This window comes from Lytechinus variegatus, chromosome 17 (genome assembly GCF_018143015.1).
Source record: "Lytechinus variegatus isolate NC3 chromosome 17, Lvar_3.0, whole genome shotgun sequence".
Classification (NCBI taxonomy): Eukaryota; Metazoa; Echinodermata; class Echinoidea; order Temnopleuroida; family Toxopneustidae; genus Lytechinus; species Lytechinus variegatus.
In genome coordinates, this window is record NC_054756.1 from 26,873,039 (window position 1) to 26,892,524 (window position 19,486).

General features: G+C 37.0%; 1 protein-coding gene across 1 annotated transcript in view; it reads right to left on the reverse strand.

Moving 5' to 3' along the window:
* The window catches only part of LOC121430602, an 84,987-nt gene that overhangs the window by 48,565 nt on the left and 16,936 nt on the right, over positions 1-19,486 (reverse strand). The window contains exons 14-27 of the mRNA XM_041627920.1: positions 19,071-19,175; positions 18,254-18,349; positions 12,935-13,057; positions 12,256-12,402; positions 11,482-11,636; positions 10,746-10,872; positions 9,758-10,052; positions 9,077-9,231; positions 8,127-8,305; positions 6,863-7,001; positions 5,806-5,981; positions 4,695-4,753; positions 4,511-4,626; positions 3,571-3,771 (exon numbers count right to left, since the gene is read on the reverse strand). Of these exons, the coding sequence (XP_041483854.1) occupies positions 3,571-3,771; positions 4,511-4,626; positions 4,695-4,753; positions 5,806-5,981; positions 6,863-7,001; positions 8,127-8,305; positions 9,077-9,231; positions 9,758-10,052; positions 10,746-10,872; positions 11,482-11,636; positions 12,256-12,402; positions 12,935-13,057; positions 18,254-18,349; positions 19,071-19,175 (2,073 nt within the window). The remainder of the gene's footprint in view (positions 1-3,570; positions 3,772-4,510; positions 4,627-4,694; positions 4,754-5,805; positions 5,982-6,862; positions 7,002-8,126; positions 8,306-9,076; positions 9,232-9,757; positions 10,053-10,745; positions 10,873-11,481; positions 11,637-12,255; positions 12,403-12,934; positions 13,058-18,253; positions 18,350-19,070; positions 19,176-19,486) is intronic.

A 19,486-nucleotide genomic window follows, 5' to 3' on the forward strand; every position in this document is an offset into this window, starting at 1 on the left:
AAACCAGGGTTTATGCAGATTCCAGGCATTGACATCGAATACACTGAATTCAGCACATACACCAACAATTGGGCTCATTCGCTACTGGATGCCTCTCAATATACACGATGAATAAAGTGTAACAAAACCTTGGCCCCGTCTTACAAAGTGTTACAATTGATCCAATCAATAGTAACTATATGAAAATCCATCAGTGACATAATCTTTTTCAACAGGAAATTTACAAAATGTCCTTTGTAGACAAAGGAGAACACACCAAACATTGCCAAATTGTCAAGAAGTCAATGAATTTATGAATATACATCATATCTCAAAAGTATTTTGACCAAATTTGCATTTTAAATGTTGGCGTTGCTGGCCGTCCATAGTTGTGGTTGATCAGATCAATCGCAACTATTTGTAAGACAGGGACCTGAAATCTGCATAAACCATGGTTTCATATCATGGGTTCAAAACCACCTTTGTGAACTTTAGCCTCAATGGCCCGTATTCTGAAGTCGGTTTAACTTTAACTCAGGTTTAAAGTTGTGGTTCAAGTATGGAGAGCCAATGGATAATAATCAGTAACAGTAGAGATATCATACTTTCAGCTCATTCGGCCTTTAAAATCATTCATAATTGTGTAGGAAGTATAAATAGATGATTGCCTTCACCATCAATGAATCAGGAAAGAGCACAGTAAACATAAGACACTTACAACTTAATAAAAATTTTGATACTTTTGGCTTCCCATACTTGAACAACTTTAAACCTGAGTTTAAGTTAAGCCCGACTTCAGAATACGGGCCTCTGTATTCATGATTTGCAAGAACACACGAAAGAGAAGATCATTCTAATATCATCTATCTATTCATAATAAAAAAACCTAATATTTTAACCCCAATTCAAGCGAAACTCTTTCTTTACATTTTTTTTTGGGGGGTTATTCTCATGTTAGTTTATATTCCAGCAAATTTTTATCCTCACAATTTGATTTGTAAGTGACCTGGGGCCCGTAACACAAAACTTAGCAATGATCGTAGAACAATTTTCTACGACTGATTCCATTGACTACAATGTACAATCAATCGTTAAAATCAAGCGTAAGATTGATCACTAACCTTTGTATACGGCACCCTGGTGGGCGTTTCATAAAGCTGTTCGTAAGTTAAGAGCTACTTTAAGGACGACTGGTGATCCTTTCTTACATGCTAACTATCGCCAATGAATATACCATTTACCAAAAGAAAGGATCACCAGTCATTCTTAAAGTCGCTCTTAACTTGCGAACAGCTTTATGAAACACGCACCCGGTGGGTGTGTTTCATAAAGCTGTTCATAAGTTACAAGTGACTTTACAAGTGACTGATGATCCTTTCTTGTGGTAAGTGATACTCACCAAAATATCATTGGTGTTGATTTAGTTCCTTACGAAAGGGTCACCAGTCATTCATAGAGTCACTCGGTGACTGGTGATCCTTTCTAGTGGTAAATGGTATGCATCAAATGCTTGGGGCGAATTTGCCCCTGAAATGCCCTACAGAGCCCTGGAAAGGGTCCAATGTAAACTTTAATACAATATGATTAAGTTTTTCCCTGAAATGTTCATTGGTGACAATTTAGCGCTGAAGAAAGGATCACCGTTTGTTCTTTAACTCTTCATGCGTTCACCTGTAAACCCCCTGTGTGTTGCATTATGTTAGCAGTGATCCCCTCTCATTCACATTCGTGCCATGAGTCACAGATTTCTAACAATAAACCTGGCCATGGTATTGTTTGTGAGGGGTTTTATAGATTTTCTCCTCTCCTTTTTCAATGAACTTCCTGGCTGTGATCAGGATGTATTGATTTTTGGGGATAACTCAACGATTCTGTAATTTGTAAACTGCGATAATCCGTCAAACGCTAAACTAATGTCGCACGCGCGATCGATCGGTACACATGTACGTTATACAAAAACGCCAGGCTATACATTGTGGCTACGCACGCACTGGGGCATGCAATTGTTCGAAAAACAATGGGACAGGGGACGTCTATTGGAAATGTGTGGTTGTGCAAAAATGCGAACGAAACACGCCTACGGATGTGCAATAATGCGAACGTAACGCATGAAGAGTTAAGTCGCTCTTGACTTACAAACAACTTTATAAAACACCCTGGGGTCTATCACAAAGAGACACATACACACACAATATAGTGAATCATAAAGAATTACAACTGTTACATGAAGAAAGAGCGAAATAGAGATGATAAATAAGCACTGTGATCAAAATTTTGCATCTTTGTCTTTCTTGAATTTTAGCAGTGTTACATGTAGACCATGGCCTACATTCAACTAGAATTTAGAATAAGGGCTATAGAGTTTTATTATTTTTCATAAATACAATTTTAGGTCAACATCTGTCTAACAAGTTTGCATTCAATTTCACTAAGCAGAAATTAATATCAAGTTCACCTTTCTACAATAAGGAATGAATACAAGCTGTTAATATGTACCTTCAAGATTTTGATCGATATGGACCCAAAATATGCCCCTTTCTACAATGAGGAATACAAGCTGTTAATTTCTCATGTACCTTCAAGATCTTGATGGATATGACCCAAAACCCAGTATTAGTTCAATACTGTATGAATAATTTATCATCAATATTTGATAGAGTACTGAAGTGATGGCATCACAATTTTTTATTTTTTTTATTTTGGATACCATATCCTGGCAGAGCACAATGAAAGACAATTTTTTGTTGGTGGGAATCGGTAAATGGGGCCCCCAAGATGGAGTCACAGGAATGCATAATTAGCCTCACTGAAATCCGTTCAAATTGGCCTGGTTTGTACTCAGTTGTGAGCCAGGACAATTTAAATTGATTTACACTGGGGCATATTAAGGCCACCGCACACCTTATGACCCGACCGGTCGCCGACTGGCTTGCGACTGAGTGAGGGGAGATGAGTCGCAAGGTAGTCTTAAGCCCTGACACCGCACACCTTGCGATCCGATCTGCGACTCACGCATGCGTTTTTTGCTTTTTGGCATAGCATCTGAGAAATTGCGCTTACTACTGCGTATGCACGCTGTTTATCATAATACGCGTTTTGCAACTTTGCTGTCTGATTGGCTGGAGTTTGGATTGAGCTTGCGATCCAGTCATAAGGATTCAACATGTCAAATCCTTCCGATTTTCCTTGCGACTTGTCTCTGACCGGTCTGCGACTGTGAAGCTGACACGAGCTGTGACGTCACATCTCCCCTCACCCAGTCGCAAGCCAGTCGGCGTCCGGTCAAGTCGTAAGGTGTGCGGTGGCCTTTGGGTAATCACTAACTCATACCTTGTGCCATCATGAACCAACTCAAATTTGGTGTGTGGAAGTTTTTCCCCATACTCCACCAAAATATTGTACCAAAAATAATGAAATGCACAAAAAAGATGTAATATATTTCCTGTAGTGCTTGGAATCAAATTTGAGGACATCACACTTCAGTACTCTATTGGTCTTTATGAAGCTTTACATGAGGCTATGCAATGGATATGATGCAAGAGAGTGAAATGAAGGTAAAAAAGATGGATTTGAAAGACAATTTCTACTCACATTTTCCTTCTTGCCGACAGCGCTGATGTTGTCCACCCTTTCCGTCACCGTAGCAACCAAAGATCTGTACCGCGTGTTGAGGGCGTCAAGCTCTTCTCGAGCTACGTCTGCACCCCGTTGCATTCTGGGATGTTTGGCAGGAGCAGGGCCATGGAAGTTCTCCATGGTGGCCCTGAATTTTTCAAGTACAGCATCATAGGACTGTTCAACAGAAACAAAAGATATTGGACGCAACGAGATCCATTTACTTAATCAATAATTTGACTGTTGAATGTTCAATTGCACCATTCATGTATGTAATGACTGATGAATAATTTATTCCGTCATTCATAGGCCAATTCATTCATTGATTCAAATCACTCTTTATTTCATTAACTTACTCACTCCTTTAATGATCAATTAATTGTCAAGCTAACCTCTGCCTGTTTAATGAACGTCTCCCAGCCTCACTCACACCAAGAATAGTTCTTAATCTAACATCTGCCTATGTAAAATAAGTCTACTTGGCCTAATTCACACTGAGGATAATTGTTAAACTAACTTCTGCCTATGAAAACTAAGTCTACCAGGTGCCCATTGCAGAAAGAGTTGCAAATCAATTGCAACTCAAAAAAATCATGCGCAACTTGATTTTCGCCCCATCAGCATTTGGAACTTGCGATTGATTTTTTTACTTGCGTTTAAACGCAACTCTTTCTGCAATAGGCCCCTGGCCTAATTCACACCAAGAATAATAATCAAACAAGCCTTTGTGTGAAGTAATTCTACCTGTCCTCATTCACACACAGAGAATATGTGATGAACTAACCTCTACCTGTACAAACTGTGAGTCTACCTGGGTCATTCACACCAAAAATAATTGTTAAATTAACCTAAGACTGTTGAATTATTTTTCATGCTACCTGGCCTCATTCACACTGAGAAATATTGTCAAACTTACCTCTGCCTGTGTAATGAATGTCTCACCGGCTTCATTCACACGGAGTATCCTTGGTTCGTGCACAGCGACCTCTTGGTTAAACTCCCGGCCGCAACAAACTGCTGCTGTAAGGTCAGCTGATCCCGGGCAATGTGGGCAAACTCCATGAGAGTGACCTCGGCCGCTGTGATCCAGTTGCTTTCACTGGTCATATCGTCAGTAAACTTGTGGAGGGTGTCGCCAGATTGGTCAAGCTTTTCTAATCTGTTAAGAGTGGGAAAATATAAATTAAAATGTTTGTTGAAAAACGTACATAAAAATAATATGTCCATTTACATACATGTAGTGCAGTTACTAATTGCTTTCTTATCTATTATCCATAATATATTGTTCACCTGTTCAAATTTCTTGGTGTACAATGTATTTATTTTTCAGTCACAGTAGTTTTTAATAACTTACTTCAACTTTCATTGACCTGCCACTCTCTTTCTTGAATGAATCTTTCTATCAATCCATTCATCCAATTATCCATCATGATTTCCATCAATCCATTGATTCTTCACTCATCCATCCATCAATTATGTTGATCCATTCATCCATCCAACTACATATATCATCACTCTATTCATGAATACTTTCATACATCTATATACAGTATCTATCATTCGTTCAATCTATCCATCAATCAATCCATCCATCATTCTATTTATTCATCCTTCCACCCTTCTATTCATTCCTCCATTTATCTCTCTTTCTATCCATCCATCAACCAATCAATCCATCTCACTTTGTATCAATGCATCCATCAACCTATCCCTCAATCTATAATTCCATCCATCTCTCTATCCATCCACATATCAACCAATCAATGTCCTTTATTGTCTATCTATCCCTCGACCTATCCATCAATCGATCCTTCTATCAATCCATCCATTCATCATCATACCATTTATTCATCCTTTCATCAATCTATCCATCTACATATCAGTCAATCTGTCCAACTAGCCATCAATCCTTCCATCCATCGTGTCATCCTTCTATCAATCAATCATTCCTTCCACCCATCCCCCCTCCATCCATTCATCCATCTATCTATCTCTCTATCCATCCATCTACCAATCCTTCAATCTCACTTTCTATCTATCCATCCATCAACATATCCATCAATCAGTCATTCAATTCATTCATCCATCCATCTCTTTATTCAACCATCAACCAATCAATAAATCTAGCTTTCTATCTATCTATCCATCCATCAACCTAACCACCAATCAATCCTTCTATCAATCCATCCCTCCATCATCATTCCATCCTACCTTTGGTGAGACTGGGAACAGACCTCTCCCCATCTCTCATTCACCGATTTCACTTCCTTCTGGAGTTGGTCTGCGTCCATCCGAACAGCGCCCTCCATGGTCTCTCGGATGTGCTTCAGGTCAGAGTTCAACTGGTCGACGACGGGTTGGAATGGTGGCAGTGTTCGTTGTATTTCCTAATTGGGGGGGAGAAACCATAAACGTTTTACGTCAGTAACTCTCTGGCGCTACATTTCTTTTTTTTAAGATTCTGTTAGAATTTACAAATCCTACCTGTATGCCCTGTCATAGAAAAGACATCTTGTCTTAACGACTTGCAAAATTAGAAGAGGAAGTTTGGCATATTCTCGCTAATCGCAGGGATGGTTAAGTGACATGGTGGTGCTTCACACAAATCTATACTAAATCCAGGCAGCAAGTTCATCAATGAGCTACCATAACAAGTAGATACATCTAATTTATTTACATACATAACAAAAAATTCAATGGCCCATATTCTGATAGCAGGTTTAACTTAAACTCAGGTTTAAGGTCGTGGTTTAAGTATGGATAGCCAATTGTTACATAAATCACTAACGGTAGAGATATCATATTTCAGCTCATTTGGCTCTCAAATCATATATAATTGTCTAGGAAGTATAAATAGACGATTCTCTTCACCATCGATGAATCGGGAAAGAGCACAGTAAAAATAAGAAACGTTCAACTTAATAAAAAAATTGATACTTTTGGCTTCCCATACTTAAACCACAACTTTAAACCGGAGTTTAAGTTAAACCCGACTTCAGAATACGGGCCTGTATCTTTATATGTTACACCCACTCACAAACAAAACAGATGACTGGTTCCTGTCTATCAAAGACTTACTATAAGAGAAAACACAAATTTCCTTTGCCATGTTAACCATCAACCAATCATATTGAAGTATATTAGTAGCTTGCAACTGCAATTGCAAATTCATTATTATAACAAGTTATTTGAAAGCCGTCCTGAAGAGCCAGTGTGGCTTCATCTTCCTTTTCACAACATTAAAAATCAATGACGAAGACAAACCTACCTGTAATTGATCGGAAATGGCTTGATGTCGGTCAAGGTCACATGACATGGGGTCATGACCCCTGAGGATGTTCTCGCAGCTCGTGAGGAATTCATCGACCCGGGTCAAGTTTGGTAAGAGGTCAGCCATGAGAGACATTCTAAATAAGTGGTAGAGAAAGAATATATAATTTTGCAGGTTATCTTAGCGAAGTTTAAAGCTAAACTGGAGAAGTGGCAGTGAGAACTTACATGTACTTGAATATTGACAAAGCCAATGGAGCAGAAAGCACAAGGGCACCAGGCCCCACCAGGATGTAGCTGGGAACTTCAGTCTGTGGTGATAAGGCAAGACTGTACTTGTAGTGATTTAAGATTCCTTTGCCAACCTTGTTTACATGTGTGTCTATATTTTGTAGTTGTTTATATGTATAAAATATTTATATCCAAAGGAACTGTTGCTGCGCTAGAGCCAAGAGCATACATGTGTATTTGGACGTTGTGTGCGCTCAATAAGCTATTATTATTATTATTTGTATTATTATCATTATTATTATTATCATTTTTGGTATATTAACTATGACAATATCATCATAGATCTAATTCTGACAGAAACTTTGAAGACAGAATGCAAAATGATGAAATAAATACCTGAAAACTAATACAGCTGAAGATTATCAAGACAAATGAATAAGAATTGCCTTAAACAAAGACCTATATGTATCAACCAGCAGAATGTCATCCCTATACATGTACATGTAGTTTGATATTTAAATATACTTTAGGGCAATGAAAAGAAACCTTGCAAGGCAATTTTAGTCAACTCCATCTTTTCAACTTCATGCCCACATATAAATCATCTCTATGAGGAATTTCATGGTTATTCAGAGAAATTTATATTCATCATAATCATTTCATCATTTTTATTTTTCATTTTCATCCTTTGCCCTTCATTTTCATCTTTCATTGTGCCCCAGTGGATTAGTCTTCTGACTTTGAAACAGAGGGTCGTGGGTTCGAATCCCAGCCATGGCGTAATTCCCTTCAGCAAGAAATTCATCCACATTGTGCTGCACTCAACCCAGGTGAGGTGAATGGGTACCCGGCAGGATTAATTCCTTGAATGCATGAGCGCTGAAGGGCAGCTCAAGCTAAAGCCGGGGTAATAATAAAGATAACATCGCACCTCGGAAGAGAATATTTCTAGATAGATGGCGCTATATAAATGCCAATTATTATTATTGTTTATATTGTTATCTTGGTTGTAATTAGGACATTTTCCTTACCTTTGTGTAGATGTGTATGAGTGTGAGATGGTTTTATCCCAAGCCTCTTCCAGTTTCTCCTTCTTCTTTTTGACCTCCTTGGCTTCTTTCTTCTTCTTCTTACTAGCCAGGAGCTGATCGCAGGCTAGGATCAGCGTGTCGTACTTTGGTTGGTCACTGGTCAGTACCGCATGGTATTTCTATAGAGGGATAACAAGGTAAGTAGGTATTAATGATGATGATGATGATGGTCGATGGTGGTGGTGATGATGATGGTGGTGGTGGTGATGATGGTGATGGTGATGATGATGATGATGATGATGATGGTCGATGGTGGCGGTGATGATGATGGTGTGGTGGTGGTGGTGATGGTGATGAAGATGATGATGATGATGATCATGATCATGATGATGATCATGATCATGATCATGATGATGATGATGATCATCATGATCATGATCATGATGATGGTGATGATTAAGATGATGATGATGATGATGATGATCATGATGATGATCATGATTATGTTGGTGATAATGATCATCATGATCATCATGATGATGTTAATAATGATGATGCTAATGGTTGATTGATAATGGTGATGATGCAGATGATCATGATATGACAAAGTCTCGGTGTGTTCTACAATTGCTAAAAGAAATATAATGACAACACAAGTTCAGAACAGTCTCAAAAAAACATCATGAAGGCACAATACATTTCTTATCTGTAAAAGTCAACAAATTCATAAAGTTCAGAGTGAAACTTTTCTTTCTTTATGAGTAGAAAAGAGATTAACGTCCTGCATTATAAATTTGGATCAGATGGGTTTTCCCAGACAAATCTCTGATGACAATTCTCAATCTCCATTTATTCTGCAATGTCATAAATAGCTCAGATGGGTTTTCACAAAACAAATCTCCAATGATAACTCTCAGCCTTCATTTTGTTTTCTTTTCGCAAGGGCATACCTTGTGTTCTTGGAATGTATCGTCTGCTTGGGAAGCAGTTCTTGGAAGTGGGTCCTTGTCTCTGGTTCTCAAGGTGGAATCTTCCCTTTCTAGTTTATCGATCATGGCATCGATGTCACCCAGGAGTCTCCCAGATTCTACATCAGGAGCAGAACCTGAAAATTGATTTATTATTGATAAATGAAATAAGTTGCAGATCACAGGATTTACAACAATTAGGAAAAAACAGGTAAGTGCAAATCACTAGCAGTGTACTAAAAACACTCAGTATCTTTAGCATTATTTTTTAATTATACATGTATATGAAATATATATTTCATTTTATCCTCCAACTACAAAGTTAAAACCTGGATTGATTACGAATGACACGCATTGAATCATCATTGACAAGTGACACGCTTGCTTATCACCTACAGTAAGGTATTAGAATTCACATTTTTGGCATTTGACAGAATGAAAAGTTGGGACCTTCATTCACACAAAAGCACAAAAGCAAGTGCCTGCATTATACACATATCGTATACTTGTAAACAAAATATTTGAGGGAAATAAGTGAGATACAAAAATGTCATAACTTTCTACTTTTACGACATCTGATTTTGATAAAATTATCATATGCTTGTTTAATATTTCAAAACTTATTCAAATCAACTCGTTGTTGGAGTGGGACGTCAACATTACCATTCTGGGACCTTGCCGACATCTCGTCGATCAGTTGGTTGCAACTCTCCACCTCCCTTATCAGGTCCTCATTCAAGAAATCCTCCTTGACCTCCTGTCGACCTATGACCTCGGGGTCATGACCCCTGACCTCTGCCTGCACTTCCACCTGGGGCTGTTGCCTCAGGACCTCTGGCTGGAGTGGCACGGGTTCTTTTGGTGTGGTGGTTGCTGCAGCGACCTCTTCAAGCTGCTGTTTGCTTTGGTTGAGCTTGGCAATGGTCGCTTGACGCTGCGCAGGCTCCATACCTTTAAACTGGAGAAAAAGGATAGCATGGATTGAATAAAATTATTTTGCTGATTATATATCATCGCACGCACCACGAACCGTCCTCTCTGCGCACTTAGATGCGCGATAGCGCACTGTATCTATTCCACTAACCGTCCTCTCTGTTACGATGCCCATTGTGGCGTAAATAATTAATTTCAAGAAAATATAAAGATACGGGATGAAACCTTAGAACCTGAACTTTTGAACGAAGACACCGTAAATAATTAGCTCTCCTTGTAGGTGCACTTATTGCTGGTTTTAAAAAAGCTTTCTTTAAATGCGTTTTGTGCAAAAGTAACTTTCGCATCGAAGTGCGCAAAGAGGACAGTTCGTGGTGCGTGCGACGAAATGTTCACTTTAAGCCAGTCCAGTCTCATCTCAAACCCTGATCATTTATAATAGTATCTACATGCACTGACAGCCTATTATTTTCTTTGGTCATTGCATGTAATCAGTCCTGCAGCATACAATGTACTCACATTATCCACTCCATGTGGAGTATGAAAATCCCTGAATCTGTCTCCACTCCATGTGGAGGATTACATGTACATAAAACATATGAAAATCACTGAATCTGTCTCAGTAACCAACCTGATCCAATGTCCACCGACGCACTCCTCCACTCCATGTGGAGGATTACATAATGATGAAGATCACTGAGCCCGTTCTGTAACCTACCTGTTCTAAGGTCCATTGCCTGACTGTCTCCACACCCTGGGATATCTGCTGTTGGCTCATCCAAGTCCTCAACTTTGTTTGCTTGGAACGACACAATGCCAGTAACCTGTTTAGCTGATCCTCAAGTCTGAAATACAACAAGGAAATCACAAATGAAATTTCATAGCTTCACATAAATTTCTACGGTGCAAGGACACAAATGGGTGGTCAATTTATTGGATCCGTACAAACTTTATTTTGAAATTGTTACAACTAGCATTGACGGTATCTTTGATGCAAAATGTAAAGGCACACAAAATGATAAGTATTTTGCTTTTGGCATCTTGTCCAGTTATGTACTATTAAAGCAACCTTCGAGATATCACTTTAAAATTAACATATTTTGTAAATTATTCCAATGTTGTTGATGATGATTTCAACTGACATCTGCATTAAAAGTGTACTAACAAGTGCAATAAAAGTCACTCATATACTCCCACCTGGCTTCAAGACCAATGACAGTATCATTTACAAGTGTAAGAAACAGAATTGGGCCAAACATTGTGCCCTGGGAAACACCACAAGCTCATGGCCACACATATTTGTAATACTTGAAACATTGTTATAAAAAATGATGGCTCTTTCTTTACAGTTCTAACAGTGAGGTAATATTGGAGGTACATTGTAACATTGGATGAAGTGAACTCATTTCGTCTATTTAATCCTTAGGATTTTCTGATGGAATGGAGAGACTCACTTATTTGCTACATCTACGGCTTCGTTGTTCGGTGGGGGAATGAGGAAGCAGATTCCAGGAGCGAACCCTTCTAGCCCAAGACTGTTTATGACTCTCCATTTCATTCGGTGGGAATTATCAGTTAGGGTGCACCTCTCCCCTTTCTGAATGTGAATCTAGACACAACAAAAAAGAAAAGGAATTTTAACACAAATCAATTTTTGAAAAATAGAAGAAGTTTGGTACCACAAACATTGAAATGATAGGTACATGTATGTGTATCTTGGCTTCTTTGAATTGCCATTTCAAAGCTAAAAAATTTTTGTGATAAAGACAGCTCAATAATTTCAGCATATTAATTGGGTGATAAGCAAACAAATTTCTATATTCAAGGCTTAGATCATGTTGTCCTTTTTTTATAACAGCACATGTTACAACATAAACAAATAAATATAAAAAAAATAAGTGAGATGCACTTGTAAAACTATCAAATATTAATTTACGATATAAAAACCAATCTCTCAAATCGATACATGTATTTCAAAATCTATAATCTACAAAATCACATTCCTTATACATCTACATCTTAGTGTTCTTATTACAAAATAGTTGAAAATTAGGGTTTTACATGAAAGAAATGTTTTGGGCCTTAATGGAAAGGATACCAACAACTATCAACTGGTCTTAAAATCTGCATTTACACATATAATTTTACCCCAATATCAAGAAATTTCCATAATCACATTTTAAACACAAAATGGTTGATACTTAAATGTATTTATTCATGGTACTCACGTCAATGCCTGCGTAATCACACACTGCTGTAACCGGTATACTGGAATGTATCTTTTGCCTCCTCTTTTTGAGAGGAACTATTCTCCCGCTCCTCGTCGTCAGGTCCTTCACGATCACCCGGTACTCTGATAGGCGTGTCTCAAGCTCCTACGTAAAAAAGGTAAAAATTAGTACAATGTAAAGTGAGATATCTGGCAACATACAGGATCCCGTTTCGTAACAATCAAATAGGATGTCAATACCTTCAAAATGTTATTGAAAATTTGTTAGTTTAACAAGTGAAGTGGGCCCAGTTCTTTGTGAGAACTTGAAGAATGTATGGCATCAACATTAAAGATCATAATTCACACTTCCAGCCCGAGAGGGTTGGAAGTGTGATGCGACCCAAGGCAAACTTTCCACAAATTGTTCTGTCAGTGATTTCCGACTGTTAAAAGTTACTAAAATCCTTGCCTCTGGCTCAGAGGCAGTTTATCAGTAATGTTCACTTTTTCCGATGTAAGCATATTTCACAGAATCTGAATGATAAGAAAGCTATTCCATATGCGGGTAGGCTGGAAATCGTGAACAGGAAGGGAGAAAAAGAAGAAAAAAAGGTAGAAAATCTGCCTAAATTTCAGGCATTGAAGAAAAAAATAGAAAATCAGTCTAAATTTCAGGATTCAAAACTTTTCCTTACCTTCAACTCCTGGAGCAGCTTTTCAGCCTCGCCCAGCTTGAGATCGGGTCGATCGTACCTGACATTGAGGAGCTCGGCCTGTCGACCCATCCAGTGATCGCACTCTCGAGTGTCGTGGAAGAACTAGGGAGGAAGCATTAAAACGTCAATCTAAAACCACAACTGGGAGTAACCATCATTAATCTTCAAAAAATATAAAAAATAATTTAAATGATAGTAATAGCAATATACAGTCAAAAACCTGCAGTATTTTGCCAGAATTCTATTGCCCTAATTGAATAATAGAACTGCGAACACTTTCAAGGACTTTTTGTCAAACTTGTATTTGTCTAGCAGAAAACGATTTTATAAGTTTGCTGTTCTTTACTTTAAAATTAATAATTGAACAAATAGTACATGACATATTTGTAGCATAACAACTAATGGCACTACGTCAAAGCACAAACAAGCAATACTTGCCAACAACACAAACCCAAATTACGGGTACATGCCTTTTAGAATGTTAAAATAAACTTTTCAAATTAACATTATATTTGTATGATAGATCCTTAAAAAAAACATTCATTTAGTTCTACATGTATAACCATTTATCTAATCTATATCAACTCAAACTGTAAAAATTTTGAAAGCCTTCACCAGCGCTTATGTTATTTTTTAATTATCAAACTCACACAAACTAACCCTATACACATGTAACTAATTGAAAGCAAAAACATACTGTACAAGTATCTTCTTTTTTAAAAACAAAACATTGTTCTACAGTACTTCTTTAAAGAATCAATCTTCCAATATCTTCATTACACTCAAGCCAGTACATGTAAGTGACTTTGAAGCAATGTTTTATAAATAAATCTTTCCTTTAAAGGTCATTTCAAATAAATATCTGATTTTATAGACCTGAAATAATTAATGAAATGTTAGATTTTAAATAATATTACAGATACATGTATACATATTATATGTAAAAAAATGTATGTGTTTTGAAGAAATGATTAATGAAATTTGACTGCTGATAATCATCATAAATAAATGTACTACATAGAATTAGTGAAGAATCGAAGGATTAAAAATTAAAAATTATATTAGCTCCAAATGAAAAGGTTTTTTTTTTCAATTCAGCCAATTTTGTAACTTGGATTCACACTCCGTTAGAACCCAATTACAATCAAAACTTTTACTTATACTTTAATTCCTATCTGTATATATGATTAATTAATGGTTATTTCTTCATCTGTATTTTACATGCATTTATAAAAACACATATAGATGTGCATGCATACATAATTATATCCAGTGTATATGTAGGTCTATTTATGTTTAAACACTACTAAAGCAATCATTTCATAATAAGTTAGTGGACTCGGACTAAACCAATGCAAAATATCAAACAATCCCACCAATAAACTACTTGTTCACAATCCCGCATTTCATATAAACTCATCATTTCTTTCAACTTTGAAGTGAAGTACAGACTGAGAATGAATTTCAACATAAATTATCATTCAAATACTTTTTCTTGAATACTGAAAATAGCTGCAAATGGCAACAGTGGAATGACCATGGAAATGATACTACACGTAAATGTACACGTACATTCATGCTTCTAGCTAGAGTAAGGTACATACACTTTATACATGTAAATTGTCTTTTTGCTGTTTAAACCTCTTATCTCAAAATCTTAACTCCGTAAAGGACAGCTAAAAAAAATCTGTATTTTAAAATAATGAAGATGGTGGCAACGTTATATCATTCTTGTAATACATGTATCTCATAATTAATAGGAAAAAGATAGCTGCTACTCATGTCATACAGTGTACATGCAACTTTGAAATACAAGTAAATCTCTTTTTGGGGGGTGAGATACCAAATTTAAACAGCCAACCAACAATACACATGTAAATGTACATGTATAGTACAGGAATGTGTATGAGCACATTGACAATGCAGCTTTATATAGATACATGTACGGTACTTTCTCTCAACAGCTGAAACTTTGTTACTTTTAAACATTAATATAAATGTCAAGGAAATTAATAATCCAAATGACCAATAGGGATGAACGGTATTCTTCAAATTGTTATGAAAGAATGATGATGATTATACATAAATGACAGGATTGTATGAGAAAACTAAAATGCAATACATTTAGAAAAAAAATGTTAAAAGAGTAAATAGGTGAATTTAAATACAAATGTTATAGCTGTTAAATTCAGCTCCAACAGTGTTGGGTTTTTTTTTTGGGGGGGGGGGCTCAAATGAAGGCTACATAAAGATGGTCTTTAATGAAAAGTAAAGATTGTTCAGATTGTGGTAAATTATCTGTCACGAAATCAATCCTCTTGAATTTTTTTAATTTCTTAGACACTGTTAGAGCTGAATTTTGAGCCATATGGTTATATAACATTCAAGCCCTGGTCAGACCTCACCAGTTCCAGTATCAATAAGATTATGTCCATTTTTTATAAGAAATTTCTTTGATCATACATAATTGTATGTGAAGAAAATTAATGAATCCTTAAAAACAGGTCGGACCACAACCAAAAACCAACAATTCAGAAAAGTCAACAGAACTTTTTCAAAAAAAGATCCATTCAGCTAACAGAACCAACGATTATTTGAGTCTTACCAAAAGTGCCGAGGTCTCACCACGGTTGTTGTTGTTGTTATTGCCAATAAATACATGCATACATAGTTTTATTGAGGCCATTACCAGTAAGGTCTGAAAAGGTTTTGAGAGGAGACTAGGACTCTAACTTACCAATCAAAATAAACAACTACAACCATGCAGGGACGAGGATGACCGAGGCAACTAATACATGCAGACGTGTGGAAATGGGATGTTGCAAGATGGAGGATGGCCGGGATACACCAGTCTCGGAGGTAATAGGGGGACAAGGAGAGATGCCCTTTGGGGGGGACACCTATGTGATCACTCTCCCTCCCATCCATGTACCATTTCTTCTTATTCTTGCTCAAAATTGTAATGTATGTGTAAATTGAAACTCATGTGTTCATATTAACAATCTTTATTTCCCCAAGGCATCTTTTTGTCCCAAGAGGTTTTTTTGGGGGGAGGGCCTCTTTTCATATATTCTGTATTTCCCCAAGGTATCTTTTTGTCCCCACAGTTGTTTAGAGGCTTCTTTTCACACATTCTGTATTTCCCCAAGGTATCTTTTTGTCCCCATGGTTGTTTCAGGGCTTTTTTCATACATTCTGTATTCCCCCAAGGTATCTTTTCGTCCCCACAGTTGTTTAAAGGCTTCTTTTCACACATTCTGTATTTCCCCAAGGTATATTTTTGTCCCCACAGTTGTTATAGGGGCTTCTTTTCATACATTCTGTATTTCCTGATGGTGTCTTTTGGTCCCCACACTTGTTTTTTGGCCTTCTTTTCATACATTCTGTATTTCCCCAAGGCAGAGTATCATCCTCTTTTGTATGTAAGTGAAATGAAAAGCATATAAATATTATACATATATATACACACACACACACAGAGGTATACATGTACATGTATGTATGTTTGAATATGAAGTGTGATTTTCAAATGCCCTGTTGTTTTATAGGGAGTTCAACTCAATCATCCACCACGGAGTTGAACATTATACATAAACAAAGTATTTCACATCTAATCAAACAACACCAACCATACAATGTAGCATGCAACATAATTCACAGCACAGCTTTAACATGCAACATGCAAAATACATAAAGCAACACACATGCCCCACACTGATCTGTGAAATAATTGTCATTTGTATTACAGGTATGAGAGTGATTGCATCTTGAATGTTCAGCAACAACTTTTGATGCTTTCAGTTTGTATTTGAGAGAGTGAATTACTGAGATCTATTCAATTTACATGAATCCATTATTCTGTAGTAAGTAACATTGTCTTGCTTTAGTACTGGTGTTGTTCGATGATGTGCACTTGATTGAATTATTTTCTCTCTTCAAATCAGAGTGTTTTTCTTTTTCACACTTCACAATGATCAAGATTCACTGTTGTCGCTGCTGATGGAAATGTTGCTGCTGCTGTTAAATTGCCACTGTTGATGTTAATGTTACCAATGTTGTTGCTGTTTCTGATCTTGATTGTAATGTTGCTACTGATGTTAATGTTGTCACAACTAATGTCAATGTTGCTGCTGAGATTGATGTTGCGGCGGTCAATCTCAATGATGTTCATTGCACTATTCTCATTCTCAAATGACCACTACTGTATTTACCGTATATACACATGGTTATTAAGCATGATCATGAAACAATATGAAAATGACCTACATGTACATGTTGGCATTCTCTATGGAGGTGGGAAAAGGGAAACATGTTCCACCAAAAACTAAAGATGTAATGCTCGTTTGAAACTTAAAAAGCATGTGTACTCGATTGTCTGTTTGTATCATGAATTCGTTAAATGATGTGACAGTGTCGTGAAAATGTGATATAACTAGCTGATTGTTACTAAGACGCACATAAAAGCATGGAAATCACTGTGTATGAGTGTTCAGACGTTGAAAAGTGTACTTCTAGTTGCACATGATCATGCATGCAAAAAAAGAACATGCATTAGAAAAAATATTGAAATAAACAAAAATCAATGCAAAATTAAAACAAGTAACATCAAATCAATCTGATTATCACAAAAAATTATGACTGATCAAATAAAACTTGGAAACATAAGGCAAGAATCACTTCAATTATTAGAAGAAATCAAAATCTTTCACATCAAACAGTTGGAAGTACTTAAAAACATGGAAATATCACAGAATAAAATGAATGAAGGTTTTTTTTTTATTTTGCTGTGCATGAATTGGGCGGGGAAGACATGTAGAGAACATTAAACATAGTGAGCGGCAGCTACATGACGACAGTGGTATGTACATGTAGTGCTAACAGAAGAATGTGTATAACATGAGGGGTAAGAGAAATAATTAAACTGAGGTAACAATACACAGAGAAAGAGAAGTGTTTGGGGTTTTTAAACATTTTACAGAACAATTCACAAACATTAATACACCATAAAGAGGTTTTACAAAGAAATGGGAATATACATCTTGTGGAAAGACATTTTGTAACAAGTAACCATAGCAACAAGTGAAAAAAGAAATACAGAGTTGCAATCACAGGGGTAAGAACATGTCACAGGGTGAGATCGTAAGTACAAGGGTGCACATGGAAATATACATTAAACAAGACATAACTCGCACCACAGGAATGTTTGTACAGAAGCAAGGAGCCAAGGTTACAGTGAGGGGTAATACAGGAGGGCTGGTGTGGTAGGAGGGGGGTAAAGCTGTGTTGGGCAGGGCTCACCTGGTGGTACTCTGCGGCGTATTTCAGATGGGTTTCCAAGGAGACAAGGAGCTGCTGAAGCCAGTTCCATTGGCTTTGCATGGTAGACAGGTAAGCCTATAAACAAGAAGGAAAAAAAACTTTAACCCTTCAATGAATTAAAGGGGGAGCGAACTATGCGTGGTCTCTCATTGAATGTGTGTTATAAATACATAGTCTTAAAATTAACGTTTTCAGATATCTACTAATACTACAGAGAATAAATTGACCTGTAATTGTATTTTGTATAGAGAAACTAAAATGTTTTGAGAGGAAAAGTAATTGTTTTGCTACTTGGTAACATAATTATTGCAGTAAATATGTATTGAGTAGTTAATTAGCATGTTATCATTCAAGTGAGTCTATATTACTAGACTATACTAGCATCATGGGTCAGGAAACTGGCCAGGTATGAGTAGATGAGGACTCGAGATGGAGCTATTGGTTCATATCTGCTTTAAGTTTGTAATTGCTATAGGCTTTGTACAGGGACTGCCTGGTGTGGGTAGACAACACGTTAAGAATGACTGACCCCTCATTTGATATTTTCCAACAAAACAAGAATTGCATTCTTTGTGAACTTGGTAAAGAAAAGAAAACCTCAATAGGAAATGAGTAAAAAAAAATAATTCTGAAATACATCCAATGATTTAGATTTAAGAGTTGGTAACCCACTGTCAACTTTAAATTCTGAAACCACATCAATTGATTTTCAATTTCTACATGTATAAGTGCACTCTTTTGTGTGTGTTGTGCTTTTAGAAACTCTCAAATGAATCCAAAACTGATTTGAACTTACACTGATAGTCTCGGTAGCAGGATGCCTATCCAAGACCATCTTCTCCCCTCGCTGTTGGACGCTGGTAAACTGTCGCTTCCGCATCTCAACTTCTTTGACCAGGTTCTGGACATCAACACAAAGCAAAGAATGATACAATTTTAGAAAAGCAGAGAATGTAAAAATTCAAATGATAATAATAATCCGCTTTTATATAGCGCTTAATCCATCGGAACGACGTGTCTAAGCGCTTTTACAGATATATTATTACCCCGGTCATCGGATTCAATCAGTCATTCCCGCACACAATGTGTGCACATCCTCCAATCCCTGGGGAGTATTCCAGTCAGTCGCCTGTGAGGCGCACACAATACTGGACAAGCTACAATGACTTTCACATCCTACCGGGTACCCATTTAGCACCTGGGTCGAGAGTG